Source organism: Copadichromis virginalis, linkage group LG12 (genome assembly GCF_057382275.1).
Source record: "Copadichromis virginalis isolate Kocher_CV1m ecotype Utaka linkage group LG12, C_Virginalis_male_GT1.1, whole genome shotgun sequence".
Taxonomy (NCBI): Eukaryota; Metazoa; Chordata; class Actinopteri; order Cichliformes; family Cichlidae; genus Copadichromis; species Copadichromis virginalis.
The window spans coordinates 13,445,870-13,462,727 of NC_140629.1; the positions used below are offsets into that span (position 1 = coordinate 13,445,870).

The 16,858-nt window shown below is 43.1% G+C and overlaps 2 protein-coding genes across 5 annotated transcripts; one reads left to right on the top strand and one right to left on the bottom strand.

The window, feature by feature from the left end:
- Nucleotides 1-458: 458 nt before the first annotated feature.
- On the top strand, nt 459-3,514 carry tbx16 (T-box transcription factor 16). 2 transcript variants are annotated; one of them, XM_085474139.1, is made up of 9 exons: nt 459-508; nt 615-771; nt 865-967; nt 1,356-1,520; nt 1,765-1,911; nt 1,999-2,069; nt 2,196-2,278; nt 2,364-2,577; nt 2,673-3,514. In XM_085474139.1, the coding sequence occupies exons 1-9, from the start codon at nt 493-495 to the stop codon at nt 3,103-3,105; spliced, it is 1,389 nt and encodes a 462-aa protein (XP_085330265.1). In that variant the 5' UTR covers nt 459-492; the 3' UTR covers nt 3,106-3,514. The 2 variants fall into 2 exon arrangements, with proteins under 2 accessions (XP_085330265.1, XP_085330263.1); XM_085474137.1 differs by having other exon boundaries at nt 494-771.
- Nucleotides 3,515-5,119: 1,605 nt separating this feature from the next.
- klhl22 (kelch-like family member 22) lies at nt 5,120-15,374 on the bottom strand. 3 transcript variants are annotated; one of them, XM_085474779.1, is made up of 8 exons: nt 15,095-15,374; nt 14,574-14,834; nt 12,476-12,641; nt 12,063-12,374; nt 11,542-11,951; nt 9,896-10,088; nt 9,531-9,764; nt 5,120-9,219 (listed from the first exon to the last, which is right to left on the bottom strand). In XM_085474779.1, the coding sequence occupies exons 2-8, from the start codon at nt 14,819-14,821 to the stop codon at nt 8,878-8,880; spliced, it is 1,905 nt and encodes a 634-aa protein (XP_085330905.1). In that variant the 5' UTR covers nt 14,822-14,834; nt 15,095-15,374; the 3' UTR covers nt 5,120-8,877. The 3 variants fall into 3 exon arrangements, with proteins under 3 accessions (XP_085330905.1, XP_085330903.1, XP_085330904.1); XM_085474777.1 differs by having other exon boundaries at nt 12,051-12,374; XM_085474778.1 differs by having other exon boundaries at nt 12,051-12,374; nt 14,574-15,374.
- Between the last annotated feature and the right edge of the window lie 1,484 nt (nt 15,375-16,858).

Below are 16,858 nucleotides of genomic sequence, written 5' to 3' on the forward strand. Positions count from 1 at the left end.
CTATTTGTTTTTAAAGTCTCTTAGCAGTTAATAAAGATGCATTTCTTTCACCCCCCCCCCCCCCCCCCACCCCACCTTCCTGTGGGGATGGTATCAAGCCTCTGTTAAGTCTCTTTGATTTCCAGCACTCTCCAATCACAGTTGGACTCCAACCCATCATTGTGCCACTTCAAAAGGATGGCCTCCCTGGCCCCACCCACTCCTGGGCTACCCTTAAAAGTCATGGTCATCCCATCCTGCAAGGACTCAGCATCTCTGAAACATCTGCAGCGAGGACTGATTTGACCTTCTGACTTCCTTCCTGGGCTGTTGGATTTTTCTTTTGCATGTGTGGAAAGAGACCCAGGAGACAGAGAAGAGCTGAAGACGCACTTTGGATATCACACACCTGGACTGAGTTCTCTGTCTTTTCTTTCTTTCTTTCGTTGTTTTTTTTTTTTTTTTTTTTTTAAAGCCTTTTCAGTTAAAAACATATCAAGTTTAATCCAAAGGATGCAGTCCATCAGAGGTGAGTTGATGACTACTTCTTAATATCAGCTTTGCCTCCGTAAGCACACGTGTCTTCTTCTACCAGTTTTTCCAGTAAAAAATGCTTATTCATGTTTTTCTTCTAGACTTGAAGTCCAACTTCAGTGGGCCTCCTCCGGCCCACATAGCTCCCGGACCTGATGCCTATCTCCAGGGCAATATCAGGATGTTTCTGGAGGACACTGAACTGTGGACGACCTTCCATGAAATAGGGACAGAGATGATCATCACTAAACCGGGAAGGTAGGGCAACAGAAAAATAAAATAAAATGTTAAATGTTCACACCTTGCTCCCCCACCTTTTGCAGAACTCATTCTTTCTCCCATGTTTACCAGGCGAATGTTTCCACATTGCAAAGTGAATCTATCCGGGCTTATTCCATGTGCCAAGTACGTGTTGATGGTCGACATGGTCCCAGAGGATGGTTTCAGGTATAAGGTAAGACACCAGTAGCTTTCTCCTTTGTGTATTAATGAGTCATGCATGAGAGAAAATTCACTTCCCAAGGCCTCACTAGAGTCATAGGTTTGGCTGTAGATAACCCAAAGTGGTAGCCACTAGCCCCAGACAAGACATCCCCTGTTTATCACCCACCCCCACCCCCCACACACACCCCCAACATTGTACATCAAAGGATGTTATCTCTTCCTGTTTTTCTATCCCCTGCTGTGAGCCCACTGTACTACCCCCCGCTCCCCTCCCCATCTCTGTGGGTGGTACAGGCCAGCCACCGCTCTCCAGTCTATGGTGGAAAAGGAAGGATTTGAAAATTCTTCCGCTACTCACCTTTTTCAAATTGACTGACTCATGTGTCTCTTTCCAACAGTGGAATAAAAAGAAGTGGGAGGTGGCAGGAAAAGCAGAACCTCAGCCACCCTGCAGAACCTACCTCCACCCAGACTCTCCAGCACCAGGGAGTCACTGGATGAAGCAGTCCGTCTCCTTCCTCAAGCTCAAGCTGACCAACAACACGCTCGACCAGCACGGCCATGTGAGTAAAAGCAACATCTGCAACACTTTGACGTCTTTAGACCGAACGTTTTGGCAGTGCTTTTTTTCTAACATTTGGCTGGAGGATAGTTAATTCAACAACCTTCCGATTACAGTTTCCTCCCACCGGGGATAAAAGCGGATAAAAAAGACAGCGTGGTCTTTAAGTCGACATGTCAAAAGCACACAGTAAAACCGCGTTCAAGGAAGCGAAAAATGTTCAAAAAAATGTTCCTTGTCTGCAGATCATTTTGCACTCCATGCATCGCTACCATCCGCGCTTCCACATTGTCCAGGCAGACGACCTGTTCAGTGTGCGCTGGAGTGTTTTCCAGACCTTCACCTTCCCGGAGACTTCCTTCACTGCAGTCACTGCCTACCAGAACACTAAGGTCTGTTTCTAGCACTGCAAGTATGCCGTGTGCCGAGAGACAAATCACAAAGTTTTAACTTTGACTTTGTGTCTCCCTCTCCTGCAGATTACAAAGCTGAAGATCGATCACAACCCATTTGCAAAAGGCTTCCGGGATGAAGGCACTAATAAGAAAAGGTGAGGTTAAAATGCCAACGCGAAAGCTCCAGTTTGGTCCGTTGACTTGAAAGGATCTGAGCTCATTTATTGTTCAGTGTATTGTAGTTTGTATTTGTTTTTAATATAACTGATCTACTGCTGCAGACGTGCCAACAAGGACCCATCATGCCTTGAGAAGAGGACCAAGGCATCAGACATTTTGAACTCTGAAGAAGACAGTCCACCAGGTACCGTTTTCACACTCTTCTCTCTTCATGTTGATGCTTTTTTTGTTTTGTTCTTCCTCTCATTTGATGATCTGTGGCTCCTCAGACTTCTGCCAGTCTTCGTATGAAGGTTTCGACGGAGAGGATGAAGAGCTGCCCAAAAGAAAAGAAGAGGATGGTGTCAAAGAGGAGCGCTACTCTCCTTGGGATGCTGAGAGAGAGCACAGAGTGAGGACTGACTCTCCTGTTGGGGCAGACACAAGAGATCTCTACAGCACAGAGCAGCTTGTTCCTACTCCAGCTTCCTACCAGTCATACAGGTAAACAGCGATGCAGCAGATCATATTATAATCATGTTGTTTTGATGAATGCCAATCAATATTTGTTCTTTTCTTCTTCTTTTTTTACTCCCCAGGTTCCATGAGTATGGAAAGTCCCCGTCCCCCTCCTCCAGCATCGGCAGCAGCAACAGTGGATCCGGACGCAGCAGCTTTGAGTCCAGAGTTCCCGACATAGCCACGGTCCCTGATCACGACTCCTCAAAGGCCCGTGAGGTTGGCCCTTCCAGCTGTGGCCCCCAGCACCTCCCGGGCCCCCAGGACTACACAGGGGTGCTCAACATGTCTGTGGCCCAGGCCAGCAAGCCAGGGGTCATCGGTCACCACATCTACAACCCCTACAGCACCGAGCAGCCCCTGGGCCAGTGGGGCGGCCCAGGTCCTTCCCAGTATCCCCCTCCTCATCATCTGACCACTGACTACACCACGCAAGCTGTGCATCACAGCTATCACCATGGCAACGTGACCGAGTGGAGCCAGTACCCGCTGTTCTCTTATTCGTGCTGGTGAAGGAATCTCCACCGTCAACTGAGAGTTACTTTACCGCTGCCATCTTAACAAAAAGCTGATCCCGGCACTCACAGCTGTGAGAGCGCATGACTATACAAGGCTGAGGGCCCCAACCCTGCAGCCAGAGTGAGAAAAACTGAGAGGCGAGAATAAGAAAAAGGAGTGGCTCTGTCTGCTGCCCCGACTGGCAGGATTCAAACCGGCCATTTAATGCTGAGTGCAACTCAAGTTTGTGGTTTAATTGTTTGAAAAAAGAAAAAAAAAACTATTTATTTTGCATTTCACCTCATTTCCCAGTGTAAATAAATATTTTTGTAAAAAGCTAAGAATAATAATGTAAGAGTTAATCATTTGTGTGCAATTATTGTTTGACAAATTGTGGTGTGACATAAAAAAACATAAAAAATAAATAAAAGTCTCTGGACTCGAAGTCTTGTGTGTGAAATCCATATCATTTTTACACTGATGTCTTATTAACTTGAGATACGAAAGTGTACAAAAAGAGACCAATATGAGGTATGAAACAAATATTTTTCTATCCTGAATCTCACTCTTATGCATTTTTCTTCTATTCAAACAAAACTGTGACAACAAAGGTTGTGGAGTGTCTCTAGAATCGTATCCTTTTTATTTACTTGTGACCCTTTAATTATTTCTCACACCAGCATCTGCCCGTTGACTTTGATTTCCTCCCAGTCGATGTTCACGCATGCAGCCAGTCTCCTGACTGAATGGATAAGAGTTTGTAAAAGTGCCTGAACTCCTTGGCCTTCTCCCAGTGGGTGCACATCTGCATGCTTTGTACCTGGCCACCCCTGATAAGAGCCGCAGCCTTTGGTGGTGTTTGTTTGTATTTCCTTTTTGTTGATCTAATGAGGCTATACTCTGTAGTTTCGACAAGCACAGCATGCGTTAAAGACGCTGTATTACTGCGACTCTGGGTCACCTGCTGTGGTTTACCCACCGGCACATAAAGCATCTCCACGGCCCTCGTTCTCCATGTCAATGAGCCTTAAAAAGCATGAAAAAGGGGGAGGCTGTTGGCTCCTTTTCACAACTGAAAAACACAGGCAGAACCCACTGTCTCCACCCTCAGGGGGATATGGGCTGCTAATGACTTTCGTAAAATCCAAGGGGGGTAAGAGGAAGAGTGGTTTGGGGGGGGGGGAATTATCCTTCAGGAGAAACCCAAGTCTAGTGTGGATTTTATCCAGTGCAATTCATTATCCGAGCGCTTCCCTGAACTGGCGTTGTCCACCCACAGGCTTCTCCTGCTGAACACACTTCATTTGCCCATTTTAATGAGGACGAGAAGAGGCTGATCTTTACAGGAATCTGACTGCCCGGTGAGCAGGTCGGAGCAGAGGGAGCTCAGATTCAGAGAAACAGTTTGCTTAACCTCTTCCACCCTGGGATCCGTTGTACAGGAACAGGACTGTATCTGTTTTTTGCTTTCATCACCACATTTTCTACCTCTGCCCACAATAACTAACATTTCTGTTGCATTTCAATTAATCTACAGTAGCAGCTGAGAGTTTTGCAAACAGATTCACGACTCATTGTCACAAAAGGTAACTTTTTTAAAATCTGTCTGACCTGATGATAAAGATCAGGAGACTTGCAAACTGTGCAGCTGCTTTCCATGCAGGCTTTGAGGTTTTCACACTTTAAAGGGTTGAACTAGGTGAATATAGGCTCATACTGCATGGATGAATGCACAAGGGTGATTTGTCTTCATGCCATCTACACCTGCAGGAAACCTGTGTTCTAAGCCAAAAACATGTGCTAAAATACTCGTCAGTGCATTACGTTAATTTGCTTACAGCATTACAGTGATGTCACAGCTGGTCTCCGTTCATAATATGGTCTCATAATCTGTCTAATAACATGTTAACAACAGTAAAATCCCATCTTTCATGCGTGTCATACTAATGAGACCCTCAAGTTGCATACAGTTAAGTAGGTCTGGACTACACATGTAACTTAGACATGCAAAATCAAATAAGTAAAAAAAGAGAGAAAAAATGGTCAGTTTTATTACTTTATAGAAATCTTTTCTGAGTAATTAAAGTATAAATTAATATATACATGTGAAAAAAAATACAAATTACACCTGGGAATAGTTCACGAGGAAAGTGCAAAGCAGGCCAAATGTTCAGCAACTGCATGAAAAAACTTTGTGATACAAAATACATAATACAACTTTTTGCAGGACTTCAAGCAAAAACAGGGGTTACTAAGATACTAGGGCTGGGTATCGTCACTGATTTCTAGAATCGATTCGATTCTGATTCACAAGGTCCCGAATCAATTCGATCCATGATTAGATTCAATTCGATTTGTATCTGGGAAATTTTGCCTCAGACAGTCAGAAATATTATAATTAAGATCAGTACATTTACATATTTTTGTATCTATAAAAAGGAAGCTGACACTCGCAAGACTTTATCAAAGGTGTGAGCATCACAGCAGATGCCTTTGTGTCAAAGTAGCTGAAGATAAAACACAGAAAAACCTGAAGGTGATTTTCCTGGCCTGGGATTTTATAAAAATATTCTGTAGTAGATCAAAAACGAAAGAAAACCATTAATCAACATGGACATTTCCTCTGAAGTTACAGCGGTTTTATCAGAGACACAGCTAAGCGTTTTGCATTTTGCATAATTTAAAAAAGTTTCAATTTGTTCTGTAGCCCATTGAACAGCAGAAATTAGGTTTTCTTTTCAGAAGTAAGTAAAAGGGAAAAAAAACAGCAGCCGACAGCGCTGTAAACAACGGCAGTCTTGTGCGTAACAAGCAAGCGAATAATGCAGAAAACAGATTTTTAGACGGGAAACTGTTCTTGAAGTATTGTGTTCCTGCTTTCATTCACTGTTTTAGCTGTTTGGTGGTTGTTGAAATGTTGTGAGGTTTCACCTGAGATTCTGGCATTTCAGGCAAAATAAATTTATATTAAAAAATCGATTCAGGATTTTAATGAATCGATATCACGTTATCTGAGCTAGAATTGATTTTAATCGATAAATCGATTATCAAAACCCACCCCTATTAGATACTGGTGCAAACATAAATGATAAACTCATCGTTTTATGCTCCACGATATAAAGACAAAGCCCCCCTATGGCCCCTATGACTCTATATGTCTACACTCCAGTGTAGACATATAGAAGTGAAATCGTCTGCGACACAATGATAGGCAATGTTTTGCAGGCCAGATCTTCGTCTACAGGTGACTTTCTTTGTTATCTATTGAATTGACTTCCTCCTCTCCTGCAGAGCAGGAGAAAGTAGAGGATACAAGTGGGCACTTAGCAAAATCCCCTCGGCTCATACATCCTCAACTCCACTGGGTTTAATCTGCATAACTCTACATCACAGGCTAATGTGGGCCTTTTAATTGCTCTGATAATGGTCCAGCAAAGAGCACCAGATCGACCTGCACTCAGATGTCTGTAACGGCCGCTGACGCGGTTAAGAGCGTGACTGTACGTTTTAAGTGGCCCCGAGGTGGTAGTATAGTTTTAGCACACAGAGATTTGATGCGTAAACACAAACACAGATCCTGGATGTCCAGCGCTGATGTCAGCAGATCCTGCCAGACTACTTGCTGGGGGCTGGCACAATAGTGTGAAAGAGAGGGGTGTGTGGGAGGGAGCACACACACTTAGTGCTGATGGGGGGTAACAGATGTAGATGAAACGGCCTCAGAGAGGAAAGTAGCAGTCAGCCTTCATAAAGCTGATGGAGTTTAGAGCCAAATGGAGAGGAACTGGTAGAGACTGGGAGGAATAAAAGGCAGGAGGCAGCAGTTCAAACAAGGAGCACAATCAACTGTTGGGAGCTGATGTTAGATTTATGAAATGGGCTTTAAATTAAACAAACAAAAAAAGACAAACTCAAGTCAGAGAGTTGTCGAAGCCAAAACATCTGCTTCTTAGTTACACGCCTGACAATTTCCTGTAACTTTCTCAGCAATTACTTCTTCTTTTCTTAAGGAAAAAGCAAAACAAAAACTAATATTTCTTAGAAGTCAGTTTCAGTTCCGTAGATGTTTGATTCCCAAGACATAAATGGTGCTTCCAGCTCAACGCTGGCACAAAATCCAGTCCATTGTAAAATCCATGTAACACTTTTCCCTATACAACATTCAGACGTGACAAAAGCAGGACATATATTTTTTAATCAAATTTAAAAAGTTATCTTGTTTGCATATGTTTGACAGTGTTTCCAGCAAATCATGTGGAAAAGGCGGGTACATTTACAATTACGTGGGTTCAAATGAAGCGTTAACAGTGGTTGAGTCCAGTGTGAAACAGGGTTTGCAATGAACCATGGCAACACACACTCACACTCTCTCTCACACACACACACACACACACACACACACACACACACACACACACACACACACACACACACACACACACACACACAGTGCTAAGCGATTCGGTGAAGACAAATATTCTGAAATAAACCATCATGAGGATTCCGATTAAGCTCAAGTGATGAGCGGATCAGTGAAAGGACACACATGCACAAAAATAATGGTTAATTTTCACATTTCATTTACAAATAAATGGCAACTTCAATCTGTAGACCCCTTCCTCTATCTAGCTACAGACATAAATAAATTAAATAATTATTATTTGGAATTATTCATTATTTATATGATGATATCAGAGGCACGATAGCTAAGGCTCGTCTCTGTTCAGACATACGCAGATCACATATAAACTCAGGCTAAGAGTGAATGAAAGCAAGAAAACAAGGCACGATATTTGCAAAACATAACGATCATTCAGAGGTTTGGAGAGATGATAGCTCCACTGAGCAGCTGTCTGGGGGATGGAGACAAAACCCACTTCTTGTATGCTTATTGTTGTGCACTGACAATGCAGAGAACCAGCTGAGGAATAATGAGAGCTTAACTGTGTGACCCCCGCCATTCTTTTCACAGATAAAACACGTGCTTGGGTTTTTTTTTTGTTTTTTGCAAAACTGCTTTTATAGTATTTTTGTTTTAGAAACAGGAACTGTTATTACTACAGAATACAACTTCAGTGTGTGACATTGCAGAAAATAGAAATAAGGAAGAAGTCACTTCTCCAATCTCCAAGTGGCTTTGTGACCCATTCAGCTTCAAGTTGTCACACCAGAGCACACTCTGGTCTGGGATATGCCTGGTCATAGTTTTTGCTCTCTTGTTTTGGTAGTTGTGGATTTCGGTGGAGATTCATCGTCGGGTTTTGAGTTTCTCCAGCAGTCTCGCCACAGACTTGTCCTTGCTAGCAGTGAGCAACATGTTGCTTTTATGTTTATTTAGCCACACAGTAATACTGTTCCCACAGTAATAACTCGGGGCCCCACAGTCTTAAAGGAAAAGCCCACATTCGTGTCTTTACTCCAAAGTACCATGTTATTGCATAGCTACTAATCTCGAAAGCGTCCTTTGCTCTCTGTGATAAGCGTCGCAGAAACACCGGTGGTTTTAAGGAAATTATGACGAGCGATCAGTAACAAACAGCAGCGTGAACATTTGTTCAGAGAAGAGATTCCCGGACGGGGCAAGAGTACCTAAGGTCAGATCAGAGAAATAAGAAAAAGGTCCTGAATGACACCTTTGGTTCAGAGGCACTCCGAGTTGTCAACATGCATGTGACCCCCCCAAAAAACTAAATACATCCGAAACTCAACATGCAGAGTTAAATGAAAGAAAGAAAGAGATCGCAAGGAGGTCCTTGATGATGATGGAATCCAATTAACATGGCAGCTTCAGTCCACACTTGAGTCATCCGAGCTGTCCATGTCCACTTCTTCCCACGAAGCCTTGGTGCGTTGCTCCCAGCTTCTGGCCTGGGCAATCACAGCGGGGGTCATGAGCGCTACACAGGCTGCCAGGCCGGAGACGTGCGCCTTAAACTTCGTGCCGTTTTTCCACTCGTCTTTGTCGGCGTTGTACACGTGAACGTATTTCATCCTGTTGCCTTTGTCGTGCGTACGCCCTCCCACAACGTAGATGTGACTGTCCAGCACAGCTATGCCGGGTTCTCCGTGGCCCGCAGGGAGGGGGGACATTAAAGACCAGGAGTTGGCTGTGGGGTTAAAGCACGCTACCTGAAATTGAAGAAAAAAATAAAGCAAGCAATAAATGACTTTTTATTTCATAAAAGTGCTGCAGGCAGAGCATTAAAACGTGCTGCTCTGGCTCGTACAGATTTTAATTAGCTTGAGAAGTCAAAGCTTCTGGCCTGTATTAGTATGCAAAATAATGTCAGTCTAGAAAAGGCCGTGGAATATTTTTAAATTTAAATTCATACTATAGGAGGAAAAAACAGAGGTGAGCAGGCTGAAAAAGAGGCAATACTTTAAACTGCATGAGAAGCAAAGAGCCAACGATAAACAGCTGCGATCACTCAGGACGATACCTTCAGGACATCCCTCCTGTATCCGCGCTCGTCATTACTTCCTCCAATAACGTACATGCGGCCGTTAACGGCTGCCATGCCGTGCCACGCCCGCTCCACCGGGCCCTCTGCGCACCCTGTCCAGCGATTGGCTGCTGGGTCAAAACAGCAAGTCTCTCTGAGGTACGCCACGCCTCGGCGCCCACACGTTATATAAATTTTTCCATCCACCACTGCTCCAGCATGGGCATACACCTGAAAGGGTAGACTAGTATTACAGTGGATGTAGGTCTCAGCACAAATGTGAGTAAGCAGCGCCATCATGTGGACAGTAGAAGAATCAGATGCACTCATTTTCAATCTTTCACACCTTCAGGTTTCCATACCTCTCTCTTTAGAGGAGACACAAATTCCCACGTGTCTTTGTGTGGGTCATAACGCTCCACCGACTCCAGCTCGTGGTTGTAGTCTCGTCCTCCAATGGCATAAATATGGCCGCCCACAACACAAACACAGTGGTCGGCATGCTGCTGCTGCAGAGGCTGGATGGTGTGCCACTTGTTGTGACGGGGGTCGTATCTGGAAAGAGCAGACGAGTCTCAGAACAGTGAAGAAGAACCTTATGAAAGATGAGCTCATTTGGAAGCAAAGTGGAAACTCTATTAAAACAAAACAGAACCGTTAGGCTTCTATTGATAACGTTTTAAAAATCTTTAAGGATTTAGCAGCTCTTTTGTTGTTGTTTTTTTTTTCATCTTAAAGCAACGAGCCAATCCCCTTTACTCTAACCTGTACTCAGTTCACTTCTTCAATTTCCAATGTTCATATAAAAAAAAGGCACTGGCAACATTAGTAAATGATTTTTAGTTGGGGATGTTTGTGTGCAAAGTCTCAGCATGAAGTCAACTTTCTTCCCCCCACTTCATTTCTCCACCTCCCACCAGCCCTGTCAACTGGTGTTAAAGCTCAGAAATTACGAATATTCAGCTCCATGACTTTATGATGCGGTGCACAAGTCAGTAAGACATCTGACGCCAGCAAGTAACATCAGTAATGTGTCAGCCAAAGAAACGCCTCCAGAGACCGACAGCTGCTCAGAAATCCTCCACCACAGTAACTGTGAATCAGAGAACACCCCTGGAGCGATGTATTTAGTATCTTTACACTGAATTAAAAGCATCTAAATTAAACTATATATATCAGTGTCTAGTTTACTTGAATCAAACCTGTATCCCCATTTGCATCTAATTAATGCTTGAGCCCTTTTAATGTTGGTCGCTGTTGTGGCAAACTACTAGTAAAGATAATCTTCCTCACCAGAACAGCAGTGTAAGCACATCATATTGACCATTCAGACCGGTAAACAGGAAGAGCAGGTTCGCTTACTTAAAGAACATCTCTGAAAGACCAGAGAGTTCTTTGCTCGGGCTTTCATGTGAAAGCGTCACTGAAAATAACACCTGAGTATGAGGCAGTCATTCTGCAACATAATGGAGACAGGCCGAGAGCATCAAACATCACCGGAGGTTGCTGAGCAAAAAAGGATGAAATCACAAAAGGTGTGTGATTTCAGTCATTTTCTGCTTGTCCAGAAGAAAACTCCCTCCCTGATATTTCTGCAGCTGTGTCTGCTTTCAAAGCTCCCAAATCACCACAGTATTGTGAATGCTGGAGGTGTGGATGTACCTAAACGGATGTTGTCAAAATATAAACTGTGAACACATCATTTAAAAAGCAAACACGGGGAAAAAGTTCTTTAAGATACTGAATAACTGTAACATGGAAAATCTACATTTCCATGACAACTAGGCAAACTCCATCTGCTGGCAAAGATCCTCAAACTCCTTCCTTCCTTTCCTTTTATCGTCTCGAGGATCAAATCATGCAAATGAAAGTCCAGAGCCTCCTGTAAGATTGCTTCCTGTATTTATAATTTAAAAATTCAGTAATAAACTGATTAATGAGATTAATCAGCTGCAGCTTTAACTCCACCACAAAAATGAACCATAAAGGGCGTATGATAGGCTCTCACCTCCAGCAGCGGGTCTCTGCATGAAATCCACTGGTGTTCATGTCCCCGCCAATAAGATAAACAAAGTTGTTGAGCACGGCGATGCCCTGGTTGGACATCCGGGGAGTGTGAGCTGCAGTGAGACTCCTCCACTCCCCCCAGCTTGGGTGAAACATCTGAAACAGGTGATCGGTGTATGCGAGGGAGCTGGAACTAAACATTCCCCCGAAGCCCAGTATGCAGTGGAAAGTGGACCGCGGCTGGGTGAGAGGAGTCTGGAGGACAGGCTGCAGGAGCTCCTGCTCGTGGTAACGCAGTGCAGCTGAAACAGAATCCTTCAGCGGACACTGCTTCAGTCTGTTGTGCAATCTCTGCAACATGTGCTTCTCAATCAGGCAAAATCGCACTGCGTCGAGCATCTTGAGATTGTCCTTCAGGTGAGGGAGACAGAAACATAAATGCAACACTTTAATAGAGTGTAATTAAGATGTGTGCTTTATTTAGATAGATGAGTATAAATGCAGACACACCTTTGGACTGACCTGCAAGTACACCTGGTCAGTTTCCACCTGCTCGGGACTGTAATGATAGTGAAGCGCTGCCTCGTACACCTCATTCTCGCTGTTCACCTGGAGCTCGTCGCTGCTCAGCGCACTGAACACTTCATCCTGGGGCAGCTGTCGGTACACATCTGTTCGGGACAACGTCTGAATGTTGCTGAGCATGAAGGAGTGCACTTTGGCCTTCAGCTGTTGCAGTGCGTAGAGATCGGCCAGGTGATACAGCTCTAAAATGTTGCTCTCGTCCATCCAAGAGAAAAGGAAATCACAGCAGAAGCCTATGACATTCTCGAGCTGGAAAACACAAAAGCTGCACAGGTTAACTGAAAGAATTAAAAAAAAACAAAAAAAAAAAACAGAATAAGAATAAGAAATAAGTAGGAACAACAACCTACTTGTACAAGTGTGGCAGCTATCAGGACTTCCTGCACGCACTCTGGGTCTAAGTCAATCTCTGACGTGTAGATGTAATCAAGTATTTTCTTCATGGCCATGTAGGACACTCCATGAATTGCAATCTCCTTTTGCTGTGTTTCCCGGAGGCCTCCTGCAAACATCCCCCTAGTGGAGAAGGGTAATAAAGTATTATGCTGGGTCATCCTGGTCGCCCAGTAATGATAAGACTCACAGGGAGAGATGTAGCAACTCAAAGAACGTTGAATTCAAATGTATGGGAGAAAAAGCAAAAATGGTGCCAGCAGAGGGAGAAAAGGCCTTATTTTAGGATAAGCCAACAAACTGTTTTTAATATAACTGATTATTCTATATACGCACTTTTAAGGTCATATTTACCAGTGAAATTAAATTGAATTTGACAATGCTTAATGGAAAATCATTATCTGTAAGGGGGTTAGAGGGCAACCTGTCAAGAGCAGAGCCTGGGAGTTTACTGACACGTTGCATTACCCTGAAAATATTCTGCAGTCCTGCACTGACTACAAACAAGCATTCAGAGCAAAAATGTTGCATTGACTCTTGGCTTATGCAAACTACAGGCTGACGTTTTCAGTGAAACGTCTAAAATGTTTCTCTTACAGTTTTAGTTTGAGACATGACGTAGGAAAGAAATCGCAAGTAAAAGTAAAATTCACCACAGACCTAAAACGAAACTGCAGCTATGTCACCTTACTGGTTTAACTAGCTGATGAAACATTTGGGGAGATTAAAACACAGATGCAACATTGGGCCTGATTGTATTGTCAAAATCAGGTGCAATGTTGCAATCAGCTGAACCAGCTGCCCTACATTGAGTGCGAGTGAGTCAAATCACTGCTGACTCCTCACAGCAAGAAGGTTCCTGCTTTTAACCTGCCAGCTGGTTGTGTCTGCATGTTCTCTGTGTGAATTTGTGGCTTCTTCCCACAATCCAAGGACATGCATGTTAGATTAACTATTTAATGTAGACCAGCTCCAGGTGTGAATGTATGTGTAGTTGTTTATTTCTCTTTGTGGGAGTCCTGTGACGGACTGGCAGTGTCCCCAGGGTGTATCCCGCCTGTCACCCTATGACATTTGGGACAGGCTCCAGCCCCAGAATTGGATAAGCAGTTAATAAAATGAACAGAAGGATGGGTTGACGAGTCCATCTTTTTATCTCTGCTTCACACAGACATCCGCAATGTTTCCATTGTTGTTAACATTTCCAGGCTGTTATGGAGTAACTCAAGTGAATAAGAACACTTATGCTCAAACACTGACTGTGATCTGACGAACAGATAGCCAGGAACAAATACCAACAAGTTAGGTTTTTACACGTTTTTGAATCTATAGCATTACCGCACAGTAACTATGCTCACAGTAATACACTCGAAATTATCTGGTGGTGACATTTGTATTCCAGTCACAGTAGCTCTATGGTGACCTTGTAAGCAGTGGACTTAAAGGAACAAGTGACACTGGTTTTATTACCAGTAAATGTTTTCAAGTTTTAGGCTTTAGACGGTAATAAAAACAAACCAGAGTTATATCACAGAGAAAGAACTCTTTAATTTTTTTAAAAGTTAAATCACCTCCACAGAAGTTTTGATGTGACTACAGTACGCAGGGAAAGACTAAATCACAGGTGTAATTCAAGGCCTCTGAGGGCAAAGCAATCATGTGACTGGTGGCAGAACCCAAAATATGCAAACCACTAGTATTCATATGACAATGTTGCTGAGCTTGAGGATACATTTGGTTTCAACTGGACTGTGCAAAATGCCTAGGCTGTGTCTTGTGACACGGGGGTGCCAGAGTAACTGGTCAGATTTGCTAGAGAACATATTAGCATATGTTGTGGTGTGTGTTATAGGAAACAACTTATTCATTCACTAGCCTGGAGGTGGCTGACTATTTTGATGGTCAATGGCATGCATATGAATGCTCTTGTATGATAATTTTGGATCTCTGTGGAAACAGGCACAAAAGATTGCATACAGTACTGTCGTGTGCACAGAGAGAAAACAGCAAAGTGAAGATGAAAGCAAAACAAAAAATAACTCCTGTGGGTTTTACCTGAAATAATCACAGGAGGCTGCCAATATTATACGATGGGCTTGTATTGGGCGACTTTCCACAACCAGCACAACATCAAACAAGGTCCCACTGTGTCTGAGAGACAGTAGGCCGTCCAGCAGGCTGCAGAAATGCTCTGAACTTCTGTAGGACTGTCGGCGCAGGCGGCCTGATGACCCGGCGCGTCCCCCTACTGGACTCAGAGCTCCATCCTCAGCCATGACAGCACAGCGGCGCTCGGGCTTCATCGCGTTTGTCTGCCTGATACATACATCACGCAAAGCTGCCTTCACTTTACTTCTAAAGTGGAATCATACAGCACAGCGACATGTGGTGCAAACAGGATGAAAAATGTAGCTAGAAGCTAAACACTCGGTGTGGGTGGCAATGCTCGCTTGGAAATGGCACTGCACAGTCAGTGTGAAATTACAGAATCATACCACATTAAATGTCCGATAAATACCACACGTGAACCCAAAGAACTGTTAGAAAGCATATAAATTACAAACAAATCTCCCTACCTTCGGCTAGCTGTCACTCCGCGGCAGAGCTGTTAGCTAATGTTACTTTCGTATAAAAGACAGCAACCAAAACAAGCTAGAGGCTACTTAGCGCGCCAGCTAGTGCAACGCACTCTGTATCAGCAGGATGTACGCTTAAAAACACAACCAAAGCGACTGCACAGAAAAGAGTCCTCGTATTGTTCAAAACCAGACGGGTGTCTAATACTACACGGCCTCAGGAACACCTTCACTTCTGCGAACTGAGTTGCACCTGATACATAAAAACAAAGTCTGTTTACTTTTTGGTATTTTGGCGTTAGATCAACTTCCATTGGTCATTGCTGCGCTATGTCCCACCCATTTCTGAAATCAAACCAATCAGAGAAATCTTTCACATTGCCGAGAAATAAAGCGAGAGCTCCACCTTTTCCTTTAAAATGAGTGTTCAGTGTGTAGACATGATCATTTTTACGATGGGCCACATTAAGAAAAAACAAACAAACATCATTTTGAGAATAAAGTCGAAATATCGAAATTATAGTCGAAAATCTATGTGGAGGAAAAAACAGTCGAAATGTGGAAATTACAGTTGAAAAAATGGTGCAGAAAGTTGCATCTGGTCAGACATACCCACACACAAGCCTAGAAGAGTGGATTTGTTCAAAATGAAATGGCTGGTAATGGACAGATGCGATCAATGGTCACACCTTAGTATAACAAGAGGATGTATGTTGTATCACACGACGGCTTCTTTTTCTTCACTAACTCAGCTACACAAGGCATTTTGTAGAGCAGCAGCCGTGGCAATTTGTCTCAAAACAACTGTATTCTGCACATTTCGACTTTTTTCTTGAAATTTCGACTTTATTCTTAAAATGATCAATAATATTCTTTTTTTTCTGAAAATATCTGCATTATATTAAATCTAGCCGTTTAAAAAAGAAATTAAAATGATATGAATAAAAATTTCTTTAACACTACTTTTAAAGACAAATACATGCTTGTGATATTTTCTGACACAAGATGGCGCTGCTTCCTTCTCAAACAACTTTGAAGCTTCTACCTGTCACACCTGCACCAGGGGCTAGGAATTAGCATATTTACTACTTTGTCCCACTTTTGTGTTTATTTTTGTAAGGTTATTGCTCAGGGAAAATTGTATACAATTTACTTTATTGTGTTTTGGGAACTCTTACATAGACTGACCGATTAAAAAGCAGTAGTTAGGCTACACAATGCAAAAAGATAATATAAAGCTCTTCAAGCCATATCTGTTCTTTTTTTTTTAAGCCTCCAGTATTTTTGCTCTCCTTCATCACAGATTGATTTCCCACAGTTTTAGAAGCATGTGCTACCAGATAGATTTTCCAAGGGAGCAAGTCATGATGCTTTTTTTGTTTTTAATTTATTGTGGCTTCCATGTTTCTTGGGCTTTACAGTTTCATTCATCTTCTGCTGACATTTCATTTTGCATACATCATTCCCCGACACTCAGAGCAGTTATTTTTCCCACCTGCGAAAAAAGAAAGGAAAAAAACACTGCTGGAATAATCCATCACTTGATGTATTTTTCTGTCCAATACACTGTACACAGCAGCACGGTGCACGGGGAAAATTGAGAGTGGGGCTTCTCCGAGGGGTTTCTGTCCCGGGTGTAGAAATGCCCTTTATAAACACCAAATGAATTTTTGTTTGCATATATATTTTCCATCTGGGTGAAGAAGTGCCCTCCCACAGTCCTGTCTATAATAGATCCTGCTGCCTTTGTCTGAACAGCAAGCA

What these genes read in the sequence shown, in the direction of transcription:
- tbx16 (XM_085474137.1), top strand. Translation starts at nt 590, where the DNA reads ATGCTTATTCATGTTTTTCTTCTAGACTTGAAGTCCAACTTCAGTGGG. An exon ending in CTGCCTACCAGAACACTAAG is followed by an intron (nt 1,912 to 1,998) that starts GTCTGTTTCTAG and finishes CCTCTCCTGCAG; the next exon opens with ATTACAAAGCTGAAGATCGA. An exon ending in GAAGGCACTAATAAGAAAAG is followed by an intron (nt 2,070 to 2,195) that starts GTGAGGTTAAAA and finishes CTACTGCTGCAG; the next exon opens with ACGTGCCAACAAGGACCCAT.
- klhl22 (XM_085474777.1), bottom strand. Translation starts at nt 14,821, where the DNA reads ATGAAGCCCGAGCGCCGCTGTGCTGTCATGGCTGAGGATGGAGCTCTG. An exon ending in TGTCTCCTCTAAAGAGAGAG is followed by an intron (nt 9,765 to 9,895) that starts GTATGGAAACCT and finishes CTACCCTTTCAG; the next exon opens with GTGTATGCCCATGCTGGAGC. An exon ending in ACAGGAGGGATGTCCTGAAG is followed by an intron (nt 9,220 to 9,530) that starts GTATCGTCCTGA and finishes CTTCAATTTCAG; the next exon opens with GTAGCGTGCTTTAACCCCAC.